The following is a 27,508-nucleotide window of genomic DNA, read 5'->3' on the forward strand; positions in this document are numbered from 1 at the left end:
AACGACTCACGTTACAGGAAAGGCAGAAGCGTTTACGGAGGTGGTGTTTTTATTCCAGTTCATTTCAGCCTGATGTCTTTATAAATTCATTCTGTCGGAACAGGCAGCGTTGAAAGCAGCTGGTGTGAACTTCGCGTGGCAAATGTTGAATCATTCGCATTCGATCTTTTTACAGTTATTATTGTGCTGTTGGAAAACAACTATTGCTTCCATCTTCTTTATTCTTGAACTAGAAAACTGGTCGAGTAGCTCTAGCTGATAAAAGTGTCCCCTTGAGTATTCTACCCAATTATCATTCGGTCTCACTAGTGGACCAGTACTGCATGTGAAACACTCAAACGCATCTTACAATCCACTGCATTATAGTGAATGAAACGTGTCTTGGACAGTGGCCAGCGTACCTCCCGTTATTGGTTTTCACGCATCATACAATTAACCGAGATTTCAGAAACCAGCGGCTCCTCTCGATGACTGCAGCAGCATATATTGCGTTCTTTCGAGTTTTATCAAGTCCTTTGGTGTCATCCTGCGCGTCCTGTTAATAAATACCAAAGCTGCATGAGCAAGAATTAGGTTAAATTAGCTTACACGCTAGATATGCGAATACTTATCCCTTCGGAAAAAGTACGCTGTCCGTAATGGCTGCCAGTCCATGTGCGCTTTGTGTCACGTGAGTGTTGGGCTCCGTGCTTGGTTCCTTTCCTTTGTACTTGAAGGTCATTATTGAGAGATGACCTATTCTGCGCGTCTCTTGGCGGATGGTTGCGTGTTATGCAGAACAGCTCAATATAGCAACTATTTTTCTAAGCAGATATTAATTGAATGTTTGATTGGTGGTGGGTACGTGAGGATAATGAAAATTAATTTGAAGAAAACCGTACATTGCTCGTTTTGAAGAAGTACGTGCCGAATCACGTTACAGTATTTATGTCGTGTTACTGAATGTTTACACGAGTGTAAGTCATGGACGCAACCTTTACATAAAATGTGACTTGTAACAAACACGTTGACTTGCGTCATTTCGAAATAAATAAAGATACTTAGTTTCCTCTGCTACAATTTCAGAATTGTATCCCATTCTCGGAAAGAAAGACTACTTCTAAGAGGAAAGTGATTCGCCAGAGTGTCCGTCCGTATGCCCTCGAGAAGTGTCCCTCTTTCTCGCGAGACTCCGGGGGATGTCGAGGGATTCTACTTGTTGACGCCATCAGAAAAACAAAACAGTTGGCTAAAGTCTTAGCTTGGTTAAGCCTGGAAGATTGCGAAAGCAATACCCTTGGCTGCGCTTTGTTCGCCGGGTGCGCCTCGACTACTATGAGGAGCCCAGCCACAGCCCCATTTATCCTCCTATTGTGACGTCTCAAATAGCGAGCGTCCTCTCTCGGCTGCGACACAGCGCCGTGTATGGACTCGCCGCCACCATCCCATGGCGCGAGCTGGGACCCCGTCTCTCGGTCTGACGTGACGTCACACGGTCACGTGAAAATGGCGTGACGCCGCCGCTGTGGCTCCTGTAAGGACTCGCCGCCACCATCCGATGGCGCGAGCTGGGGCCCCGTCTCTCGGTATGGCGTGACGTCACACGGTCACGTGAAAGGTCATGTACGGAGGCGCCACGACACGCCAAAGGCTCGAAGTGCTAGTAGTATTGCTTTCGCAATAAAATCCTGTCTCGACCTAGAATCGAACCTCCATCGCTCGAATCCCCAGCAGAGCACTTTAACCAACTGCGCCACGCCCGCGAGCGTGAAACGCACATAATTCTCCTCGTCTACCGTAAAGGATGATAAAAGCGGGATTCCGCGAGTGACAGACACTGTGTCTTTCCTTTACTGTGAATAAATTATAGAACGCCGGCGAACTTTGATGCGTTCAACGGAACGCTGGTTGTGTTGGAAATGGGGGGCGCGATGTACCTTGTGCAGCAGCAACGCTCAGACTTTCGTATTTCTCCACTGCAGAGTCTGCAGTGCTCTCGGAACTTTTCAAATGTTCAATTTGTTTTAGAACGTGCTTGGGCTGCGTTTAATCCTTCCACGAAGGCATGAAAAACCAAATCTGAACTTTTGTAAAACCGTGCTGCTCGTTTTGCGACAAATTAATCAGCATAGGCATCCGACTGTCCCTTTTGCGAAGGAAAACAGAGTGGCGGGAGGTGAGCTATAGAAGAATGTATCTCCAGCCTAATTTTATGCATAATGCAGTTTAGGATCGCATTTATATATTAAAAGAAACTTCTGCCCCCAAGCAATGTACCGCTAAAGAGACTGCACAAATGAGGCTAAGCCGTTTATGTGCAAAGCTATTTTATTTAAAAATTCTTTCCTTCGGAAAATAGTCGAAGGCTGGAAAAATTTGCCAGGTTTCGCGGCTTGTAGTTTTTGTTTTATCATTGAAACCTTAGGTCCCCGTGAAAAATTTTAAATTCCATTCTTTAAGTTGACGCACATTCTTGTATTTCTCCTTTCAAGCCATTTTAAACAGCTTAAGGATTCTTGAGTGCAAAACAGTTTGTATTCAAACCTGATGTGTTTAAAATGTTCTATTCGGCACTTACGGTTTTTATTTTGGTCATAATTCATCCCCATTTCTGTAATGCCTGATGACGCTTCAGGATCTCGCATAAATTAAAAAAATGAGGAGGTGGAAATCGCGATAATTTATGGGGACAAAAACAAAAAAGAAAGGAACGTTATAATTAGGATTTCGAATATTTTCCTGCTCGGATCGACTGTGGAAGTGAAAGGGAAAGATGCAGATCTAAAACTCAAGCAGACGCACGCGCGCAACGTACGCGCACCGGGTGCGGTTTCAGTCACGGCAATGTTTTATGCGGCACAGCTGCGGCGAGGCGCAGATGTTAAAGGCGCATGGGCAGAACACCGCAGAACCTAGCTTGCCCTGTGGAATGACCTTGGGAAATGGAGACAATGTTTGCTGCACATCGCGAGAGTTCAAGGTCAAATGTTCCGAGTCAGACGACCTTCAGATGTGGGATGGGAAAAGTAGAGCTTAAACTCCAAAAGAGGGTCGTGATCAGTAATATTTATATCCTCAGCAAAGCTGGTGGTCGTCGCAGCGCATACGGCACATGCAGATATTTCTCCCTGAGCTTTTGAATTACACTGCCACTGCCACGCATGAATGACGTGGTTGCAAACAGCAGCAGCCCATTTAGATATGAGGGATAACCGATGCCAGATACGAGCAAGCGACCGCACTAAGGCCCCGCGAAAAGTCGCGTGTCGCTCGCGACTCGTAGCTTGGTCATCCCTGGCATATGTCATAACATATTTGTTAAACAGTTACAGAGATAACCCATTGAAGCAAAATGCTAGAGTCTGTTGCAACTTTCAATAATATGCCATCGAAAGGTATCGCGAAGAAAAAAAAAAATTGAAGGACGAAATTTGAGAGCAGCTAATTAAGTGTTTTTGCGATATATTGAGACAAATAATTTGAAAGATGCTTGTAATGTATATATCTGCAATTACAAATCACCATTTTTCTTATGAGCCGAAGAGCATTTCCCAGAACAAGAGAAAAAAGAGCCACGAGCGAGCGGCGAAGAACTCATGGCTGTTCTTTATCTTCTTCGGTGAAATTATCTTGGCTCGTATCTCTATCAAGGCTCGTGGCTCTCTGTCGCTGGGATACACGGACAACTTCAGCAACGGAAACGTGGCTCAACCGCCGAAAAGTCGTATAAAAGAATCACTCTAAAAGGAACGTATATAATAATCGCCGATGGTCGTGCCTTCCATAACCACAGTAGATGGAGCATGAAAGCTTGTCGACCTGCGCGGCGCAGCTTGTCTGAGCAGATCCTTCCAGAGTTGACGACGGAGTGTGGACGCCCAGCATCATCTAATACAGGTATTGTAGCAGGTGCAAAGAGTACACTCACTCGCCCAGGTGCCCCCGCATTGGATCTCCCTGAGGACACACTCCGGGTCCGGCTCGAGCCGGCGGCCTGTGGGCCAGTCCACGCGGCCGATCCAAGAGCGTGAGGAGCCCCGGTCCGACACCTGGTAGGCGCCGCTGCGGAGAGGCTGCGCAGCATCGCGGAACTCTGTCTCGCGCACTGCCACGAAGCCCCTCGCGCCGGGGCTGTAATCCAGCAGCACTGCCTTGCTCTGCACCTGCGTCCATTCGGGGCACCAGAAACGCCACAATTTAAGACGTCTTCTGGCTGGCATTTTCCGGATATGTATTTAGGGCCGCATTTCTCTTTAAGTGACACGAGTCATGCCTCGAGTGTGTCTATACCGTTCTGCGTGTTATCATCAAAATTGTTATCCATGGCCTGTCTATGTACAGCCTTTGTCAAAAGTTTAGAGCCCAGAAGGTTTGCTTTTAAGCCGTATATTATTACTTATTTAACCATCGTGGAAGTCCTAGTTATTGGAGAGGGTAGGACGACAAATCTTCTTGCCTTCAGCAAGTTTGGAAACCTAGGAATGCATTAAAAGCCATATAGTATGGCTCAGAAGTAGACCCCCTTGACTATAAACTTTTCAATAAAAGCGTACATGCATTCGAGTTTTGTAAAATGGTTTCTGGTTGCAGCATTGCCATTATACACAAGAAAAAAAAGTGCCCCAGAACACTGGAGTGTGAAGGTTTTCCAGAGGAAAACTACACAAGTGCCTGAAGGACATCTTTTTGCTCAGAACCAAACGGGACTTAATAACTATATGTCTCACAATGACCACGATACTAGACACACAAGATGGATGGATAGATAGGTGGAAGTCAAGTGCGTCCCCTTTGAAACGGGGTAGTAACAGTCGACGCCACGCTTAACCTTTCTTGCTGTCTTCTTAATTTAGGCAAACCTTCAATTTACTCAGCCAGGATTGATGAATATAATGTCACGTAGGGGTGACAAGGCCGTAGATACCAAAATATAATACAAGCGTGATAGCACTGAAATTAACCCTTTATCGGGCTGACTTGCGTCCGCAAAAGAACTAAGCAACTCGGCAGCGGCGATAGCAACAAACGTGCTCGTCGATTGTCGAACTAAGAATTCCACTTTCACGCGTCATTGCTCTATTTAAAGGCTACAAACGAAGATAAAACCGCAAACGGTGACTAGCACAACCTAGAACATTGCAGAAGTATACGCGAGTGGCCGAAATCTTCGAGAAACATCTCGGAGCATCTTTCGCGACAATGAAACTGATAAAGCTGCGTCTCGCGACAACGAGCATGATCAAAAAAAGAACACAAAGTTGATACGCGTGCCAGAATCAGAGTGATAAAGCAGCATGCCGGCGGCTGTACAAAAAAGAACACATACAGATTTGAATGATTTGCGGCAAACATTTAGACTTATATTTTACCATACCTTAGTACCAAGAAGATTTATATTTTACCGAATAAATAGTGTAGCTGCATATGGTAGTCAATGGTTTAGACTCATTTGTACCACGAAAGCAGACAGGAAGAACAAAACAGGACCTAACAATCCGCTTATTACAAAACGCCATTTGTGGACCCTACTACCGCACAAAATCTACGGAGGCCTGTCCAGTAACCGCAGAGCTATAAATGTGCGAACTGTGCCTCTCGGGGTATTCGGCGAGGCCCCCTTCCTTTCCTCTCTTGCCATTCCGTATGGTCACACCGTGCGTATGGTACAAGTGGGATCATAATTGCGACGCTCTTCTGAGTGACTACTTCACCTCTTATTATTTTTTTTCTGGTTCGCCTGAGGCAATTACCGCTGGCTTACATGTACATTTAGCGGAATGTTTTGGACTTGCTCTCTGGGCCACTCTTCTGGCGATGTCGTCTGTTGTTCCAGAAGCGTCAGCAATTCCAGCTAATCACAGCTGCTTACAGCCTCCACAATGGGCAAGAAGTGGAAATGCTTGATAGGAGCAGCATGAAATGAAGCCGCGCTCCGAAATTGATGGAGGAAAGGGTCGACGCTTTTTGTAGCTGGCTTGTATATCTCCTCAGCTAGACGTATAGTAGTCGTAGTTTTTGTTTATGCGCAATATAATCCCTACGGGGCTTTACTTACTGCGCTTATAACCCGTACCAGCCGCCTGTTATGCGGAGGCCTGTGCTTGTCATGAACAGTCCTTCTCGCCCAGGGAGAGTTGCCGAGCGATCGCATTAACCCGGACTGTGCCGTTGAAGGTTGGAGAAAACCACTTAAAAAACAGCGAAAGTATTTTATCCTGTTTCTTGTTGCCTTCATTTCAGCCAGGATTGATAAATAATGCGTTGTATTTTTTTATTTGTACTTTTACCGTTATATGTTAGTAAGGAAATGGTTTAGGTGAATATGACAGTCAAACGATTTTCCAAAGAGCATGTAACTGTGCTTTTAGTTACACTAGCAAAAGGCAGACTTCGGGCTGCTCTGAAAGTGCCTGAGAGCTTTGTGGAAAACCACTTCTATCGATCTTTTTCTTTCCAAGAAAAGTTTGATTACTTCGCTTGTGTGGCCTTTTAAAATGCCCTCCCAGTCGAAAAGAACTACAGAACCATGTCAAAAATACGACAGATAATTCTGTAGTGCTGTCGTGAACGTCAGATTTTCCTGCAGTTCTGTAGTACTTATCTGTAGTTCTGTAGTTTCTCTATAGTATCTTTTAGTTGTCTATAGTTCTGTAGCACATTTCTGCTGTAACTACAGAAAGCTCTGATGTTACTATAGAAAGTTCTATTGTCACAACAGGTTTTCGGTCAAAAAACCACACAGAAATTCTGTCGTAACAACAGAAATGTTTCTGTAGTTTTTTCGACTGAGAAGCTTTCGTCGGTGAAATGCGTATTTATCGCGGGGAAATCTTGAAGCCGAAGATTTCATATTTTCCCGATTTCTCAGATTAAAACTAATGGCTGAGATGACTGAGTCGAGAGTTCTATGGATTTCGTGATCACAGATTAGAAGTGCGCGCGGATGTGACCTGGCCACAGAGACACGTATCAAGAAGTTTGCATGAGATCGCTATTTGAGTGTAAATACACCCGCTGACGATGCGGCATGCATATAATATACCTCCTTTAGCTCGTAGAAGATCGGCTCTGAGCGAAATGAGTATCCATATAATTAGAACCTGCTACTGAATCGGCATTGGACAACTTGCTAAGTAGTTGCACTGCGAACAAGCCAAGCCCATGAGAGCAGTTCAATGTATGAACCATTGAAATGTCACGGCGGCTCGCTCCGAAACTCGTCTCCAGCGCAAACGAAGGGCCTCACCTGTCCCCGAGCGCCAGCCCAACTCGATGCTGCCGGGAGACTGGGGAAAGTGCCATTGAAGAAGAACGAGTATCCGGGGCGCAGTAGTGAATCTCCGCTCGATGCTTTTGATTGTAACGACGACGATCTCCACAGGGCGGTGACGAGAAGCGACACAGCGTTGAAGTAGCGGAAGGCCGCGTACACTTCGCTCTGTAAGGCAATGAAAAAAAGCGATGTGGCCATTGCGCTCAAAATGAATACTGTAACCAGATACATGCAGTAACAAGTGTTACTGCTGTTTCCTAGAGATTTAGTACTAGCTGACAACTTTAAATTTAAGTCGATTAATACCTTCGTGTGGGCCAGTAGGTGAGGCATCGTGGAGAGCAGCAGCGCAAGAAACAAGGACACAAGAACACAAAGTCCAAGAAGTCCTGTTTTCAGTGTGTTCTTGTGTCCTTGTTTCTTGTCCTGCTCCTCTGCATGTTAAATATAAGCTTTTCCACGAATTTTTCAATTAAATGTCAAGCACCATTTACGCAAATCGATAGCGATTTCAGCCTGTATCCGTTCGGAAGATTTCAGCAATAAGGAAGATTTTCCTAGCAGTAGTTTGTGCTGTATTATCGATGAGGAACACAAAACTCGAACGAAACATTTAGTATAGGGATAAACAAGTGAACACAAAAAGGAGAGAAAAGGAAGTACAGTTCTCTACATATGCGTCATTATGCCCTAAGGATCTGTGCATGGAAATATGTTTAACAGCGCGTAAATGTGAGATTTAAGCTGCTCCACACATTAAGAGAGGGAAAAATAGCCTCAGCAAGAAGCCTCTAAACTCTGGAACGCTTGTATGTTCTCCTGTATCAGCGTACATGCCGTTATAGTGTTTACTTTGCGGTTAAGGTGCTAGTATAGAAGTGCTTCTCATTAATATCGCTGATCTGCTGCTGTACTCCATGTATTGGAGGTATGATGAGCCTGGTAAGTTCTGTGTTCCTTTATATGGGATGCAATTTGTTAATTTTTCTTTCTTTCGTTCACAAAGACGAGTCGGTATTAGCACCAGACAAATTTTCTCAAATTCCATGCCAAAATCAAAAGAAAATAAGACATATATAAAGAGGCGAAAAGGCTTCCAAGTTTCTAGTATCACAGCTTCCGGCGAAGCAGTGTGTCGGGTTGTGATACAAATTGGGGAATACACTGACACTCTATGAGACGGTATATCACTTTGGTCAAGCGTACTCACGGCCGACGTGTGCGCCGCGGCTTGTCGGTGTAACTGCTGCGCGCGTCGATCCCTCCAGAGCTTGGCGTACGACGTGTCGGCCGACACGAAGGTCACCACGAACAGGGCGCGCAGCAGCTCGGGCGCTGCTGCATCCAGCGCCAGCAGCGCAGGCGAAAGGATGCCTCGCGGGTGCAGCGCCCGCGGTGCGCTCACCAGGAACAGGGCCGGGGCGAAGCCCGCGCGCCCCACGCCCTGACCATGCAGCGCATGAAGGGCCCGGCTCAACAGCAGTCCCCAAGGGTCCATGGACAGCAGCACGGCTGAAAGGGGATGCCATGGGCGCGTGAGGAGGACGCAGTGTGATAGAACAAGCTACAGTATGGCACTGTATGACATAAAATAAAAGGAGGGCAGAATTAACGGTTTTAGTTTTGCCCACAGTGCCTTTTCAGGCATTACAGCAAACAATCCATAGACGAGAAAGAAGCCAACATTCTTTTAAACTGGATCGATTTATCTGCTGTTTCATTGATTGAAAATATTTCTTCTCATAGAATGCGTCGTCTTACGGTTTTTTTTTCTTGCTCGAGGTAATTGGAGCATTTCTTTCATACTCGATTTCTCTTTTCATAACAGGGAAGTGATGGTCCGTGCCAAACTACGGTGAACCTTATCCAAAAGGCTCATATACACCCGCCAACACGAAGACAAGTGCACTTGTCGAAACGTTGGCTCGGCTTACGAACAGAGGCTCCCCCTTAAACCTTGTTCAGTGCTCTTTCATACTGTGCAGCCATCTTCTCTCGTTCTACCCTGGATGCATATAAATAGTAATTCAACAGGGATATTTGCCCCAACACGGTACCGTAGTGGGTAGGGAGCTCGACTACTATACGCAAGGAGGAGGAATGGAATCCCTACCGCGACGGCCGCTTTTCGATGAAGGCGAAAAGCAAGGCGCCCGTGTGCTGTGCGATGTCAGTGCACGTTAATGAGCCTCAGGCTGTCGAAATTTCCGGAGCGACTACGGCTTCCCTCATAACCTGAGTCGCTTTGGTTAGTTAACCCGATTAACCAAACCAAACGAATCCAAGGCAGTGCAATTTCTGTAGTGAAAGTTATGCACTGTTTTTGAATCGGCGAAGTAAATATTGCAGAAAATTGCACGAACACACAAAAAGAGCGGGCGCTACATATCGTAACGGGAATTAATTTATCTAAAGGCGTACGTTACCTATGAAAGGGACAAGATCAATTAAGAGAGCCAGTGTAGATGAAAAGCTGGAGTCGAGCATAGCTGAAGTAATCATTAAAAAGAAGCCAGGCCCAATTATTGAAAATCACGACGTCGTTGGCAGAGTCGGTACATGTTCTCATAACGTCATACCAAACAATTTCTCTTATTGCACGCTTTGTGAGGCTGCTCGGCTGAAGCAGAGTCGACTTGAGGATTGGTGGAAAAGGTCAAGGGAGTAGTGTTGGAGTGTACGAAGGAAATAATCAATTAACCTAAAAATAATGGAGCACGCAACATATTACGAGCTAGGTGACACTTCTCATCACCCCGTTAAAATTGCGATGCTAACAGTGATCTATCTAGTGGGACGCTGCCGCTAATAGAGCGGGATCATGCAATGGTGAAATGGCCCCACTGGATATGTTAGGGGCGGAATTGAAGGTTACAAATTATGCTGTAGTTACGTAAAAATGAAACAGCTCGGTTATATACCAAGGAGGTTATAAAAGAGTTGCTGGAGTAGAGGAAGCGCCCGTCGGGTTAAGCCTCCATACCGTCATAATATGGGGAGCAAAAAGCGAGCTATAGTTGCTGCAGAGCGCTCTGTGTGAGCGCACTGAGAAGCGGAGGTTATTCAAGTGCGCGGCATCTAACACGCTGAAGACAAAAATTGTTGGATCATGCGTGGCTGCGGTAGTATTAACCCAGCGAAACCGAAACCAGGAGTCACATTTCACAAGTTGCGCTCGTTAAAGCTCATTCTGAACCGGCCGTGCTCCTTGTATTGCGGCGCTTACGTGTGGGCATAAAGCGGTTGTTTCTACTCCGCTAGGCTTCCAAATAATCCTTAGGCGCGAGTACTTTGGGAACGAGCTGTTCGCCGCGAAGGCTGGCAAGCGAAAGACGGAGTCCGCTTGTGTTTGGTTCATTTTAATCGAGAAATATTTGATTGAACTTGACAGATGACATGGTTGCATATAGGCTCTGTGCCGGCTCTGTTATTCCCGGAGCGGCTACAGGCGCCAGTAATCATGATAAAGGCTCAGCATAATAAAGTGCAGCGGTGGCGTAGCGGTAGAACATCCGCCTCGCATGCAAGAGGACCGGGGTTCAAATCGCGGTGCCGCGCAATTCTTCACAGGATGAAAAAAAAAAGAAAAAATCCGCGTGTCGATGGATTTGCATAAACAGGTTTGGGGTGCAACCCGATGCCGGTGAACACCTCCGGCAACGCACTCCCTCACCAGAATAGGAGTTGGCCACCCTGGTGCAGTAATTGGCCACAACCTCCTATGATAAGCTCCATAAAACCCCGGCCCTCAGCCACCAGCGGCTGCGGAACAACTGACCACGGCGGCGGTCAGACCTGTGACGCCGCAGGGGGTGCTAAGAAAGCCTGGCTCCGCTGGACAGGCCGCCATTGGAAACTGACCCTGGCAACGTTTAATGCTAGAATCCTAGCTAGTGAAGCTAGTTTAGCAGTGCTGTTAGAGGAACTAGAGGGCATGAAATGGGATGGCATAGGGCTTAGTGAGGTTAGGAGGCCGAATGAGGCATATACTGTACTGAAGGATGGGCATGTACTGTGTTATCGAGGTTTACCAGAGAGCTAGGCGACAACTAGGAGTAGGTTTCCTTGTCAATAAGTATAAAGCGGGTAATATAGATGAATTCTATAATATTAATGAGAGGGTTGCAGGCATCGTAATTAGGCTTAATAAGCGGTGTAAACTGAAGGTTATACAGGCCTATGCACCTACATGTAGTTACGATGACCAGGCAGTTGAAAGCTTCTACGAAGATGTAGAATCGGCACTGCGAAAAGTAAAGACGCAGTATACTGTACTAATGCGCGACTTCAATGCCAAGGTAGGGAAAAAACAGGCAGGAGACAAGGCGGTAGGTGACTATGGCATTGGTTCTAGGAATAGCAGGGGGGAGTTACTAGTTGAGTTTGCAGAGCGCAATAACTTCCGAATCATGAATACCTTCTTCAGCAAACGGAAGAACCGGAAATGGATGTGGAAAAGTCCTAATGAAGAGACTAAAAATGAAATCGACTTCATAATGTGTTCAACCCCCGCTATTGTGCAGGATGTAGAGGTAATCGGGAAAGTGCGATGCAGTGACCACAGGATGGTGAGGTCCCGAATTAGCCTAAATCTTAAGAAGGAACGCAACAGATTAGTAAGAAAGAAAGCCATCAACGAATTAGCGGTGAGAGGGAGGGCAGAAGAGTTCGGGATCTCGCTACAAAATAGGTATTCAGCTCTAACTGAGGATGGTGACATTACCCTAGAGGCAAGGAACAATAATTTCAGAGATATCATCACTGAGTACGCGGTAGAGGTAGGCGGTAGGATAGTTAGAGAGGATACCGGTAAGCTGTCTAAGGAGACGAAAGATTTGATTAAGAAACTCCAGAGTATGAAAGCTTCCAATCCAACAGACCAGATCGAATTGGCCGAGATATCAAAGCTAATCAATAAGCGCAAGGTGGCCGATATAAGGAAGTATAAGATGGAGAAAATTGAGCATGCTGTAAAGAACGGGGGAAGCCTTAAAGCGGTAAAGAAGAAATTGGGCATAGGGAAAAACCAGATGTATGCGATAAGGGACAAGGCGGGCAACGTCATCACTAATATGGACAAGATAGTCAAAGTAGCCGAGGAGTTCTATACAGATCTCTACAGTAGCCAAAGTAGTCAGGACCGTAATGAGATTGGCGGTAGGGAAAAACAGACGTTCCATCAGTGACGAAGGACGATGTCAAGAAAGCACTAGAAACTATGAAAAGGGGGAAATCAGCTGGAGAGGATCAGATAACTACAGATTTGCTGAAGGACGGGGGGGGGGGGGGGGGGGATATCGTGCTAGAAAAACTGGCCACCCTGTATACGCAGTGCCTGGTGTCATCGACGGTACCGGAACCATGGAAGAATGCAAACATTATCCTCATCCAGAAGAATGGGGACTCTAAGGACCTTAAATATTACAGACCAATCAGCTTACTGTCTGTTACGTATAAGGTATTTACTAAAGTAATCGCTAATAGAATCAGGACAACTTTAGGCTGCAATCAAGCAAAGGATCAAGCAGGGTTTCGGAAACGGTACTCTACTATCGATCATATCCATACCATCAATCAGGTGATAGAAAAATGCTCGGAATATAACCAGCACTTATACATAGCATTTATTGATTACGAAAAAGCATTTGACTCAGTTGAAACCTCGGCGGTGATGCAGGCATTGCGAAATCAGGGGGTAGATGAGCCGTATACGTGGAAGTGCTGGAAGATATATATAGTGGCAGCACAGCAACCATAGTTCTGCATAAAGAAAGTAACAAAATTCCCATAAAGAAAGGTGTTAGGCAAGGAGACACAATCTCCCCAGTACTATTCACAGCTTGTCTAGAGGAAGTATTTAGAGATTTGGAATGGGAGCAGTTAGGGATAAGGGTAGATGGAGAATACCTCAGTAATCGGCGATTTGCTGATGACATTGCCTTGCTAAGCAACTCGGGGGATGAACTGCAAATAATGATTGATGACCTAGACAGAAAAAGTAGAAAGGTAGGCTTGAAAATCAATATGCAGAAGACTAAGGTAATGCTCAACAGCCTTGGGAAGGAACAGCAGTTTACATTAGGTAGCGAAATACTGGAAGTAGTAGGCGAGTATGTCTACTTAGGACAGGTAGTAACCGCTGATCCGGACCATGAAAAGGAAATAACAAGAAGAATAAGATTGGGATGGAGCGCATTTGGCAAGCACTCGCAGATTATGACTAGCGGCTTACCGGTATCGCTTAAGAGGAAAGTATACAACAGTTGCATCTTGCCTGTACTCACCTATGGGGCTGAAACGTGGAGGCTAACCAAGAGAGTTCTACTTCAGTTGAGGACAACCCAGAGGACTATGGAACGAAAAATGGTAGGGGTAACATTAAGAGATAGAAAGCGTGCAGAGTGGGTCAGAGAAATAACTGAAGTTACCGACATTCTAGTGGAAATTAAGAAGAAGAAATGGACATGAGCAGGACATGTAGTGCGAAGAGGGGATAACCGATGGTCGCTGAGGGTAACAAACTGGATTCCAAGGGAAGGAAAGCCTAGCAGGGGGCGGCAGAAAGTTAGGTTGGCGGATGAGATTAAGAAGTTCGCAGGGGTCAAGTGGATGCAGCTAGCTCAGAACCGGGTTAAGTGGAGAAATATGGGAGAGGCCTTCGCCCTGCAGTGGGTATAATCAGGCTGCTGCTGATGATGATAATAAAGTGCAGATGTCTGAAGAATCTACCCAAGATTATCACGGGAAGCGTACAGAAATTGTTCGGGCAAAAAAGCCGTCGCCGTACGCCATAATAAAGAAACGCGTCGGAAAAATTACGGAGGCCTTGTATGGTGCTTATGAGGCAGTGAAGTCGTATGTCGTGCACAGTAGTGACGTGTTAAGTCGGATAAAGCGTGGATGAAGTTGGATCATGGGTAGATTAAGGTGGAGTAGGCGAGGAAGTTGAATTAAGGTTTCATTAGGTTATACTAACATTGAATTAATGAGTAAAGAGCGATTAGTGCGTAACACGTTCTACTAATTAGCGCGATAATGTTCGATTACTGTGGTTTAAGTTGGAATATGGCAGTTTGCATGGGATTAAGGATGATTACTTTGAATGAATTAACCTATATTATGCCAGAATACGCTTAATTAAAGGTGATTACTTAGGATTCGGAGGGTTGCGTTAGATTAACAGTGATCACGTTGAAGTAATGTGGATTAGGTTGTATTAAAGGTGACTGATTCGGCTTATGCTGGATTTAATTAGAATAAAGGGGAATTAATGATTTCACATTCATAGCACAAGTAGTCGTAAGTGCCCTCTACTTGAGAGGAAAAATTAAGTAATTGGTCATTAAGCGAAAAGAGAAGTAGCAGCATCTGTTGCAAGCAGAATTTGAAACATTTAGGCAATTTATTTGAGAACAAAGCACCTAGTGCTAAATAAGCTGAGCATGTCACCAGAAAAAAAAATTCCCAGTTGAATCATCATCTCATAGATTGCAATAAATTACGCAAGGATGTCTACAAACTTTGCAAAGATTAAAAAAATCATTAGTCATCAAATAACGAAAGAGTGGCATATGTTTAGTACAAAGTACAAAGGGAGGTCCATCCTTTCATGAGATATCCTATTTCAGAACCCATGAAAGTTCAGTAGGCAGCATCAGGATCGTATGATATTAACGACGACTAATGCCACTGTTTTCAGTTACAAAAAGAATGTATGTAACGATGACGTCTTATTCGCAGTTTGCGGTTTTATTGAAACCATGGTGGAATATTAGTGAATAATGTATTCTGAAGGGGAAATGATGTTTTGTTTACACTTCAACAGAGCAGCACTTCTTAAATTTTAATAATTTACTTACTTTGATATTTGCGAGTGTGGCATCAATTTGCTATTTTAATCACAATTATCTTTCAGGCAGTAAATTATTTCTGTTTCCTAAAATATAAACGGTTTGATCTTCGTATTCATGTTGTTGGCAATGCGTATCTGCGTAATCCACCGGAATTAATGTTCCTCCTTCAACCTTTGCTGTTTTTTTTTGTTAGTTGGCCACAAACGATACGAACTTGATAGCACCTGCTGCTTTTAAGCTTAGCAATGTTGCCTGTATCAGTGTGATGGTCAGGTTCATTATTTAAAACAGTATGTGTTTCCATCCGGGCTCAACTGTCGCTGCTGTTCCTCTGACTTATACCGACGCTATTTCAGGACCTGTCGCCGCTCCTATGAACTATGACGATGTCATCCCAAAGCCTGTCGCTGGTCCTTTGACTTAAGCCGAAATGGTTGCACGACCTCGGCCGCCAACATACACTCTACCGGCAGTGCCTGTGCAAGCGCCAGCAACCTATTTTCGACCGGCTCCAAGACCACGCAATCCCTGGCGCACGACAGATAACCGGCCAATTTGTTACACTTGCGGGCTGGCTGGACATATTTCCCGTTATTGCCGAAACCGTCTCCCAGTGTCAGCCCCACCTACTCAAAGGTCTGGGTACTGGTCTCCGACGCCTCAGTATTCCGCGCCTACTGAGCCTCCAGCAAGCCGTCATTTCTCTTCAGACCGCTCAGCCATGTTCGACCGCCATTCACCGTCACCGCGATGCCGCTCTATCTCTCCGATGCGACGTCGACAGAACGCTTCACATGAGGAAATCTAGAGGCCGCAGTTCCAGAGGAAAAAACTGCGACCCTCACAAGTCCTCATCTATAATTGACACTGGTGCTTCGATTTCGGTAATGGACGCAAAACTTTGTAGCTTTTTAAAGAAAGTGAAGACGTCAATTTCAGGACTTTCGCTGCGAACGGTCTGCGCTAAGCAAATCAAGCTTTCAGCAGCGTTCACCACTCGAGTAGGGATCCAGAATTGCTTTTACACAATTGAGTTCTTCGTGCGGTCAAGTTGTTCACACGCTGTAATTTTAGGCTGGGATTTCCTGTCGCGTCATGCCGCTGTAATCGATTGTGCTCGCGCTGAGGTCGAATTTTCTGCGCTGCCCGGGCCCGTGTCAGACAACGCTACTTCCAGTCTATGCGCTAAAGCCCTCGTCGCCGAAAACATCGACATTCCTCCCTCTTCTGCCCTCCTTGTAAATATCACTTGTGACTCTGTGTGCGACTAAACTGTCCTCTTCACGCCAGCACATACATTTCTGCGCCGAAAGTGCCTTCCGTTGCCCTATGCTGTACTCACTATTTCCGCTGGCTCCTTCGCGCTCTGGGTCTCTAACCCGTTCAGCTACCCCACTTCTTTGCGCCACGGTGAATTTCTCGGGAGCCTACAACCCATCGCATCTCTTCTCCGTGAAAAGACTGACGACGCACTGCGCCTCGCCATGACTGCGCTCAGCCCTCCAATTTCTGTACCAGCTTCCTCTTTTCAGTTTCTTTTCTGCGGTGCATCAGAAGCTACGCATCTCCTCTGGGTTTTTCAAAACATTTAATTCACCCGCTATATAAGTTTGTTTCATACATTACTATTTATCGTGCTTTGAATTACTTTTGTTTTGACAGCTTATATGACTGTTCGTTTCTACATCTCAAGTGAGTACATTGAAGTACATGAACAAGCGCAAATTGCCGCATATATTATTTTGTACTTTAGGCCGGTGCTATGCATATTTCAGCTTTTGAGGGAGCTTATAAATTCAGCTGTAGTGGGCCCTGACAAAGGCATTCACCAGCTATTCCACAGGTATGGGCCCGATCCCGATCGAGGAAGCTGCGTAGTGGTGCCGCTAAAATGGAAAGAAATAGGCCATCTAATTGGGTTGAATGGAGTTAGAGGAGCATTAGCGGTGCTTTACATGGCTTTTTCTTTGCTTAGCTTTTGATATTGGATTATATTCGTCGAGGCTATTTAAACAATATATGACTTGACAGGCACAAAGTTCAATTTTAATCGTAATTATTAAACATTAGAAGTTAATACCGTGGTACAGTGAAATGATATTAGTTTAGTACAACCGTATTCGATATAGGCTACGCAACGATATATGGCCTGAAAATATAGCATAAAATGCAATTTCTATACTACTCGCACTTCCAAGCCTTCGCGTGACCCGGCAGCAGTTACGTTTTACCCACGTGACGCTGTGACGTCACACCCCACGTGACACACGGGCTGGCAGGAGCTGCCAACTTGGGTCTCGTTACACATGGGACGGGTATGTCAGAATCAGCCTGCTAGGACCCTGGCATTCACGTTACTCCTATAGGCCACTAAGGAGCGTTCAGATGGGTTGGTTAAACCGGGGCTTTATATGTGGGCTGAGGAAGAAGAAATATAGAAGAAAATGGTTGGTTTGGTTTCTGGTTTTTGGGGTTTAACGTCCCAAAGCGACTCAGGCTATGAGAGACGCCGTAGTGGAGGACTCCGGAAATTTCGACCACCTGGAGTTCTTTAACGTGCACTGAAGAACGCTCGATCACCCGCAGCTAAAGCTTTCGCTCAATATTTGGTTCAGCAGCATTGAACCCTTGTAAATATTTATGGCGCGCAGGTAATCCAGGGCAAATATAATCAGAATAAGCTGTCCACTGCTATACGATTTGAATGTATAGCATGAATTTTAATATTTATTTAAAATTAAGTAATTATCATCAATAAGTTACCTTAATCCAACCCTGTGCAATTATACTTGATATAAGCTATCTAACGATATATAACTCATTGATGTCGCATAAGGTCCAAAGTTTAATAGCAGTTAAATAATTAACTATGTTTAAGTGAAAACTGTGTTTAATCCTGTGCTATTATACTCGACATGAGCTACACACTTATATTTTACTAGCGTTGCTGTGGCTTGGCTCAAAGGTTTGACATTGAGGTTGCGCTACGACTTTTGCAATGAGTAGAGCTAAGAACGGCCCAGTACTCCGACGTGCTTTGGACTCCATAAATGTGCCTCAACTGCAGCGACTATTCTTGTTGCCCGGGAACATCCTGTTCTACGCATATTACTGTTGACACAATGAGAAAACATATTCAGCACCTAACAAGGGTCCCCAGTCATCATCTAGCAACACTTCCAGTAATTAGGCCAAGCACTGTATTTGCCAAAGCTATAGAAGCTCATCGCAGATACATCCCTTCACAGATCACATCCTTGCCGTGAGGCTATGCCCCAATATGGAGTGTGCATGAACCTCGGATACAAATGTATATTCCTATAACTACGAAGGAAGCCGGAATGTCATCAACTGCTCTTAAATAAGATGACGTTAGATTATCAGCCCTTCAAACATCAACATCATGTACTTGTCTGCACAAATGGCTCAGTTAATCCAACCAGTTCCCGGGGTCCATGGTAATACCTGCCAAGTCAATTTTGATAAAGGTTAAGGCGTGCTATCTTTCTTTCATTGGTGCTGAGCTAGCTGCCCTACACTCTGCAGTTGAACTCATTTACCAAGAGCATCCACATGACTGCACCTTGTTCACATATTCTAAAGCAGCCTTTCAATTGGCCTGCAAGCTGCACTACGCCGCAGATCACATGAACAACTCGTTGCAGAGTTTCGACAGTTGTACCACGGCGACATAACGAAAGGTAATGGTATTATTTTTCGATGGTTGCGAGGATGCTGCGGCATCAATGAAAACCACAAGGCGGACGAGGCTGCCCGCTCTGCCCACAAAGACTTTGTTCCAGTCAATATCCCCATGGTTGACGCAGCATGTGCGCTTCGCTCTTAGGCCCTGGAGATCACACTTTCAGCGTGGAACACGGGGAATTTTTCAACTTGATCTTGGACAGCACCTTTGTCTTCACCTTAAGATAGGGCGTCGAGATGCAACATTGCTGTGCCGTTTATGGCTCGATGTTGCTTTCATGAAATAGTATGCTTTCCGGATTGGAACGGCCGACAGCCCCCTGCCCGTGAAAATTGTGGCTGGGAAGAGACAGTCGAAAATCTCCTGTGTGAATGCCCTGCATCTGCGAATTAAACACACGAGTTACGTTATGCGCAGGACCGCTTCGAGCCTCGCCCTCTAACGGCGGATAAGGTCCTCGGCCCACGGCCATGACAGTCGACTGTCATACAGGGCACTGTTTATTTACTTGTCAGCCACCGGCTTGAGTGAGAAATTGTGGGTGTGCTCCATGCCCCATTTTCGTTCACATCTTTAATCCCCTTATTCCTTTTCTCCAGTATACGGCAGCCAACCGTAGGCCTCTCTGGTTAACACCCCTGCCTTCCCTCCTCCTCCCTATATCTATCTAAAAGTCCTTTAAACACTTGAAACACAGTGGTAACTCCGACGAACAGCTCTCCCAAGCGTTTTGCAGGCCACTTCTTGCCCCGCTCGAGATGACCACCGCAAGCTTCACCCCAGCCCATTGGCCGGTATAGGCGACTTCCACTCCATCAGCTTTTTTATAACCTCCTTGGTATAGTATAGCATGAAAGTTTTTCTTCATGAACACTTCTTCCTTTTAGCGTCCCCATCTGCGTTTCACTGAGAACAGACACGTGTTTTTAACCGAATGTAGCACTGAGAAATTACTGGTGCCGGAAACTAGTTGCATTCGTTTTGACTCAGCCAAAAACAATGCCGAATTTAATTCTGCATTTTAAATAGTGGAATTTACAGGACCGTAAGATTTTGTGACTGTTGGAGCTCTATTCAAGGCTACTGCAGATGGCGATGCAAATTATGTAATAATGTCGCCATATGTCTAATATTACGCCTCATAAATGTGTAAATGACTGCCATAGCCCTGTCACGTGATACCTGTATCCAGTCTAGCACTCTGTATGGCATTGCCTTCGCCGCTTTGCAGCCAAGCATGAGTGAAGGCAGATGAAGAAGAACGAACCTGAACGTGCACGCTGCTCGAACGCCCGTTGCAAACCACTGAAGGGATCCGTGGCCATTTCGCAGCTGATACATACGTCTCTCGCTCTGCTTTGCCATGCTTGCTTCTAACGCCAGTTCCCAGATGAGCGGTGACTCATCGTCTATCATCCCGCGAAAGGGTTACGAACAGCGCAGCTCTTTCCCTAGAGGCTTCAGCAAGGGAACTGCCGCCGCCATTTTCGCCGGACTGCTACTCTTGGGCCTATGCGGCGTCACAACGGTGCTCACGGTCATCGTGCGCGACTCGAAGGACGTCTTCGTCAACGAGACCGACGCCACAACGACCACTGAGAAAAGGCCACCCGCGAGTCGGCTTCAGAATGCTCCCTTGCCTCACTCAGCGCTGGAGGAATTTCATGTTTTTCCCAACTACTCGGCGACTCTGTCGACCGGTGAGCATCGAACTGCCACACGAAAACCAGGACGCAGAACAAAAGGCGGAAAAAAGGCAAGCAGCTCGCACGCTTTCACCGAGAAGGAAAGTGTCACTTTAGAGCAAAGCCGAATTACGAAGAGCAGCGCAAGCTCGGATACAGCTACGACACCGGGGAAAAATGGAACCACCGCGTTTGACAAACAAGAGCTGGTATTTGGCAACGAAGACGCTTACTACGGCGAAGTGACAGATGCTTCGGGTACCGAAGAAACCTACAGCGAAAGAAAGTCGGCGGAAGAACCGCACGAAGTACTACCGCTGACCCTGTCGGGAGGAGAAACTGGTTCAACCTCTCTGAACGCTTCGCTTTTTCCTTTATCGAAAGCTCAACCACAGGGTACGTTGTCAACGACAGGTCACGCAACCACAAGGACTTCCGCGGCGTCGCCATCATCAGCTGCGACGACCGTAACTTCCACGACGTCACCATCGACTTCGTCATCAGCTGCAGAGACTGCAACCTCGGCCACAACATACGCGAGTGCAGTAGCGCCAAGTTTCACGTCCGACAGCACAAAACGCCAAGCCGGACGAGCTGATGTTTTCGTCCCGGGCTCGGATCGCAAGACAGTCGACGGCGTTTGGGGCCCCCGTAAACGTCGCTTGTCGCCATGGCTACTGTTCTGCTTTTACGATGACCGAAGTAGCATCCGATCTCCGGGATTCTCGGTGTACGACTTTCCCGTGCAACTATGCACAGACGTGGCATTTTGCTGCGTAGATGTAAACTTCAGGGGCCAAGTGGTGGTTACCAGGCAGCTAACAGAGTTCCTGAAGGTCATGGACGACGAGTTCCTGCCTCCGAGCCGCCTGTTTGTGACCCTCGGAGGACACCGCGTTCTAGTGAATCATCTAGACGCGGCCCTGGCCAACACTGCACGATTCGCTACGCAGCTTTCTGAAGAAGTGCAGAAGCTCAATGCTGGGGGCCTGGCGGTCTACCTGGAAGACGTGGAGATTCTTAAACACGCCTTCCGCGTCCACGACCTTATCATGGCCGTGCGGGGTGTCTCTGTGGCGGTGGTGCTACCGCGGGACCTGCGCCAGCAGGTTCGCTACTACCGCACCGAGATATACGCCAACACCAAGGACATGCTGGTCATTTCGCCGCCGTCTCAAGGCTACGGCAGGGACTCGCGGCAACAGCAATTTGCCACCTGCCCCCACCCTCGCCGCAGCGTCCACGAGGGCTCGTCCCTAGAGTTCATCTACCAGCTATCTAAGACGCTGCTGTCTTCTATGGCGGAAAGCGCCGACTATGCTTCTGGCGCTGCCGCTGCACAATATGTGCAACCGGTGCCCCGGTATCTGATAGGGATATCATTTGGCGGCCTCAAGTTTCACCTTAAGAACCGCAGTCTTCATGATGTTGGCGCACCGGCGACGTTCGTCCGCCGGGTGCCGTACAGAGAGATCTGCAAGACGTCCTGGCATCACTGGCACGACAACGTCAGCGAGTGCTTTGTTGCTTGGGACGGCGATCAGGGCTGGATGTCGTCGCTGGGACCTCGAAGCGTCGGCTTTACTACGGAGGTGGCGAACGGACTTGCCGTGTTTGACCTCGACTTCGACGATCACGGTGGAGACTGCGGGAACAAGTTCCCGGTTCTCAGGGCACTTAGAGCGGCGCTGCTCGCTCAGCGTCCGAAGATGCGGGCGTAGACCAACGGCGCGAGTAATACTTTCGATGGTTCTCTGTCCTTGTTTCTCGTTTTTATTCCAACTATCACGGTGCAGCATTTTCGCACGTTATAAACACGATTAAAACGACAAATTGCAAGTAAAATATATTCTGCGGTTCAGTACATTATTCGGCCTCACATAAATCAATCTAACGCTGTATCATTAAAGGCCTCATTCACTATTCTATAATTCACAAACGCCGGTTCCGTAATTACTCACGCACTAAATATTCCTTTTACTGGTGGCACGCACGCACAAATGTAAAAAAAATATGCCTTGCGGACAGCATACCAGTGCGATCATGCGTGTGACAGGCTGCCTGATGTCGCAATTTCTCTTTGCAATTTATCTAGAACCCATTCGTTTATTAGTGCTTCATAATAGACAAATAGCAGGTTTTCAGCTTGGATCATGCGAACTGAAAATTTTGGCGTACGCCGATAGTATTTGTGTTTTCTGCCAAAATTATGTTAGCATTAGAGATGTAGTAAACGTTCCGATGGAGTTACAAGAAAAGGTAACTGCAATATATTAGAAAAAAATATGTGCGGCAGTTTGCGATGGAGAGTATCATAGTACGCCGCGTTATTTTGTACGCATGGTATGGCCAACTAATTATAATAAATAACTAGGAGTGCCGCTGGTTTGTTACCGCGAAAACAAATTAAATAATAATTAGAACAAGAAGCCCAGGTTCCTAGGAAGTGGCCGCAGGGCTGGCATGGTAGAGACGTTGCAGTACTCGCCCTTGCGACAGCTTGCAACATGTTGTTTTTGGAAGCCAAAGTGCGACACATGTTAGCACAATTGATTTTGTCGAGCCTAAGTGTGTAGAATATGCACCACGTTTTCGCTGTTTTTATTTGGTGTTGAAACTGGAAAAAGTGTAGTCGCATAAACTTTCCTAGTTCCTGACCAGCGGGTCTTGGTCTACCCCGGGCACGTTCGTACCTATGGTTTTCCGGCGGTGCACTTTGAATCAATCTCCACTGGCAGCCGCGACAACAGCCAAGCCACTACGTCACCTGTTGTCTTCTCCGCATATACTCTTTCACCACCTTCAGAAATGTGTTCCTCCTCTTTTCCTACTTTTCCACCTTCCACCAGCTCTGACTCCTTTTGTTCTCCCACGCTCCATTATCCTCTTCTCTAAAGACGCAAATACGTATTTCTCCTTCTCCAGTCTTACCGCCTGTCAAATTGAAACCGAGCAGGTTCGCTACAAACTCCGATGACGACGCGACACCGCGGAACGAGGTAATAAGGGTTAATGCTTTAAACGGGTCCAGATGACGATACTGGAATATAACCGCATTGAAATTAGAAGCAGATGCCAAGGAGTGCGGTAACAGGCTTTTGATTAACGTTTTTTGCCAGCACGTTTCCGTGTTTCTGAATTTCATCGCGATATAAGACGCGCTCTCGTATGCGCTCCTTACGCCTCGGGGTTGTTGGATATCTGCGGCTTTTTGCAGTGTGAGTTGCATCTATTATGGTTTCAGATGTTCTCCTGGGGAAACCCTTAAGGTACTGAACCAATGCAGTCCCAATAACATTCGCTAACATTCGCCGGCACACGATCATGTGCTCCGTGCATGCGCGCTGGTATAGGGCATCAACTGGTTCTCTCTTCCAGGCCGTTCTGCGGTTCTAGCTCGAGAACACCATTGACTGGAACTTGAAATGGAGCAAAAAAAAAAAAAAAACGGTGATCTTTACTGAGCGCTTATCTGTTCGCACAAATATACTCGTGTTCTCGCTCATGCGTAAAACGAACTATCGCGCGCAGGCGAAAGTCTGGTATGAACACACTAACGTCGCTCAGCCGTCGTGACAGTTTGACGTCATGCACTACGTGTGGTGCATGACGTCAAACTGTAGCAAGTGAAATACATAAAAATAAGTGGAATACATAAAGATTCCGGGAGCTCTGCAGAATCTGCGCTGGAGAAATGCGAAATCATGAGCGTTGTTGCTGCAAACGGTACATCGCGCGCCTTTTGCCAGCGACGCCAGGACTTGTGCCGCACAGCGAGATTTCTGTTCCTTGACGCGCACTTGTTACACTGCTCTTACAAATGTGGCATTGGACGGTACGCCATTGCTCCTGTCAAGCGGCGTTTATAGCCACGCTGCATTATCATATGACTTGACTGTCACGCGACGACTTCCAGTGGCCGTTTTATCCGTTAATTAATGTGATAAATTAAACACATAACTGATGATGACCTATGACCAATGACAATGACTCCGTGTTGATTAATTACTGCCTACTACCCTTTGGACTACGACTGGTTACGTCACCATCGGATGACGCCACATCCGGTCACACATTTTGCCGAAATTTCCGGTGCCGACATAGCCTAGTGTCACGAAATCGGCGCACATATCCGTTGAGTTAGCTCATCGCGAAGAAAGCGCACGCGTGGCGTCGCATAGAGGGTTCCAGAATATAGGAGAAACGCCTCCTTTTCCGCGCGAGGAGAGCTCGTAGCCTTGCGCGCATCGGAGTCACCCCCTCCCTCATTACTCGACGGCGATGATGACTCTCCAGACCAGAGAGGTAACCGTATTTTTCAAGAAGGTTTGACTGAAGCTGACTAATGACGACGTGCGTGTCGGCGGGAAAAAGGGAGGACGCTTGCAAGTGCAAGGTATCTTTATATGTGCGCCTGCTCTGACGCGTTGTAACAGACAGACGCGGCGCGCCCTATTTATTGAGGTCGCGTCGCTTCGGCAAGTTAGCCAGTTAGCCAGTGTTAAAGCCAGATTGAAAGAGAGAGAGAGAGAGAGACCCTTTAATGTAAAACACAGAATTTTGCCGTCGTTTAGACTTTAGATTTCGCTGGCATGCTACACTGTGTAGGAAGGGAAATTCGGGAGGGAAAGATTGAAAAAGAATGGCGAGAAAAATAAAAGAATGGAAGGGGGAGGTGAAACGCGGCCATTAAATACGTGTTAAGATGCTTCGTAGAGTAATGGTATCAAATGAAATGATGAAATGCATGATCTGACTAATGTGCTTATAGAGTTAACAACTTGAAAAATTCACGAGGGAAACATGCAAGGTGAATTTAGAGTTTGTCAATGAGTCCAATGTCTTTCATATACGTAAATAAAAAGTTCATTGAGAATCTCTGTTGCTTAGGGCAGGCAAAGTGACCTGAAACACTGTTCATTGTTAAAGGCACTGGGGAGAGCTTCTCCATGCTTTGTTCATAGTACGCACTCTCGTCAGTGTACGCAGGGCACTCAAGTAGGATATGTTCCACAGTTTCAATCGAGCCACAGTTGTCACGATACGGACTGTTTATTTCACCGAAACGGTAGCGCAGGGCTTTTGTATTTGCACAGTTCAGGCGAAGTCGGTGATAAAGAGTTTCTAGTTGGCGAGGAAATTTCGGAGGGAGTCTTGATCTTAGGTGTGCGTCAATAGAGTAAAGAAATTGGTAGTGATGTGTCGGCAAGCTCCAAAGTCGATACTTTGTTTCAGAAGCAAATGTTTTAGCCATTTGGGATGCATCAGATTTCGCGAAGAAGGTCCGAATGTATCTTTGATGTTTGCGGCCTTTACGAGCCGCTTCATTTGCTTTTTCATTGGCTTTGCGCCACAGTGGGCTGGTATTCACTGAAATGTTATGCAGTGGACTGCGGCAATAGCCAGATGATGTAGATACCGAATGAGAGCCAGTGTTGCAGCGACTGTTGCAGTGCTACTGCGCGGCTCCCGGGGTCAACCCGATGTTCGGAAAGCCAACTGATCTGTGAGGGAGCGGCGAACCTCTACAAGGCGGCAACATCGTGACTCTCCAGACGTCGGTCTGCGGCAGTGCCCGGTGAGCAATTTGGTGTTTATTTGTTCTGACTCTCTCGTGCTTTATTCATTGATGTGACGCGAATGTGTTTATTGAAAACGTTTTTAGCTGCATCCTTTGCAATGCCTTTCTGTGAACTTCTTGGCTGTGTATTGTAAGTGCTAACATTTACAATAGACAATTCCTCTGTGTCGTCTCTAGCTGCGTATAAAGTTTGTTTTGTTTGTTAATTTTGACTCCGACCCTTACTCTTGCCTGAACCGGCGAAAACTGCACCAAACGGCCACCACTACAGGTATCTGAGTTCCGGCTGAGCTTGCCACGCAAGTCGAGGGCATCTCCTTTGAGACCGGAACAGCTGCCCCAACACACTCTAAGGATGTCTTGGCGTGTGGACATCTATAGAGGCGCATCATTATTAAAATATAAGTAACGGGTGACACATAGTAAAGATTTCACTCTAAAAACAGCACACGACCGCGAACGTCATTCGATCCGTGGCGAAGCGCGCAGGTACACTTCCCTGGCATCACCGCAACCTGACATCGCACGAGTTAAATAGCCACTTTCTTGCGTTGTACGTCGCAGTCTCCATTGACATCCATCCATGCGCACGTCTGTCCCAAAGCAAGACAACGCAGGCACTTGCTGGTGAATGTAATAATATCAACGCGTGGCAGCATCCACACGGGCAGGCGTATACCGAACCGCTGCCGCTAACGACTTTTGGGACTGCTCTACGTCGTTGTTGTGGAAAAGAGCACGGATAGACAGTAGAGCCCGCCGTCCTCGCTCCCAGGCTTAGACGTTGAGCCTTGTAAATGTCAATAAGCTCACGCTGATTGATGCCCAGGTCGCTAAGCTTAACTCTACCAATTGTTCCATCTCTTCCGTAACGATTCATACCAAAGCCTAGCCCATTTTATCCTGTTTTTGCAGTCGCGACGAGAGAAGAAAGTATTAGCAAAATAATTAGACGCTATGTATGAATGATCACGTCAGTGACCCATAAAATGTTTACTGTGCGGGCAGAGTTCGCTTTCCCGTTTTGTCTTTATTTTATGGGCACTTCGTCTCAAAGCACGTACTAGCATTAAGCCTCTTTCAGATAGTGATAACCTTGCGTAGGACACAACTTTAAATATTAGAGACGAAGCAGATTTATTAGCAAAAAGTAAAACAACATGTAAGTACATCATGACTCGCGATACAAAAGAATTACAGGTCGTTACCGATTCCTTTATGGACATAGTGCGCTCTAAGACGGAAACAATCAATAAACTTTTGTTCGGTGAAGACGCCGATATGGAAACAAGACATAGGACATGGGAAATATGGGGCGAAGGAGATTGCGATCACGTATATAGGAGGGCTTAGCATTGGAGACGCGCTCGATCATTCTTTTGACGTCGAGCTAAAAGTATTTGCCCCAACGTTCGCTTCTGCCTTTAACGT

General features: G+C 46.4%; 1 protein-coding gene across 1 annotated transcript in view; it reads right to left on the reverse strand.

Annotated features, from left to right (window-relative positions):
- Window positions 1-27,508, reverse strand: part of LOC146199729 (retinal guanylyl cyclase 1) — a 195,452-nt gene that overhangs the window by 101,962 nt on the left and 65,982 nt on the right. The window contains exons 2-4 of the mRNA XM_084592806.1: window positions 8,463-8,764; window positions 7,226-7,417; window positions 3,908-4,142 (exon numbers count right to left, since the gene is read on the reverse strand). Of these exons, the coding sequence (XP_084448932.1) occupies window positions 3,908-4,142; window positions 7,226-7,417; window positions 8,463-8,764 (729 nt within the window). The remainder of the gene's footprint in view (window positions 1-3,907; window positions 4,143-7,225; window positions 7,418-8,462; window positions 8,765-27,508) is intronic.

Source organism: Amblyomma maculatum, chromosome 2 (genome assembly GCF_055883805.1).
Source record: "Amblyomma maculatum isolate TAMU_Amacu chromosome 2, ASM5588380v1, whole genome shotgun sequence".
NCBI classification, from domain to species: Eukaryota; Metazoa; Arthropoda; class Arachnida; order Ixodida; family Ixodidae; genus Amblyomma; species Amblyomma maculatum.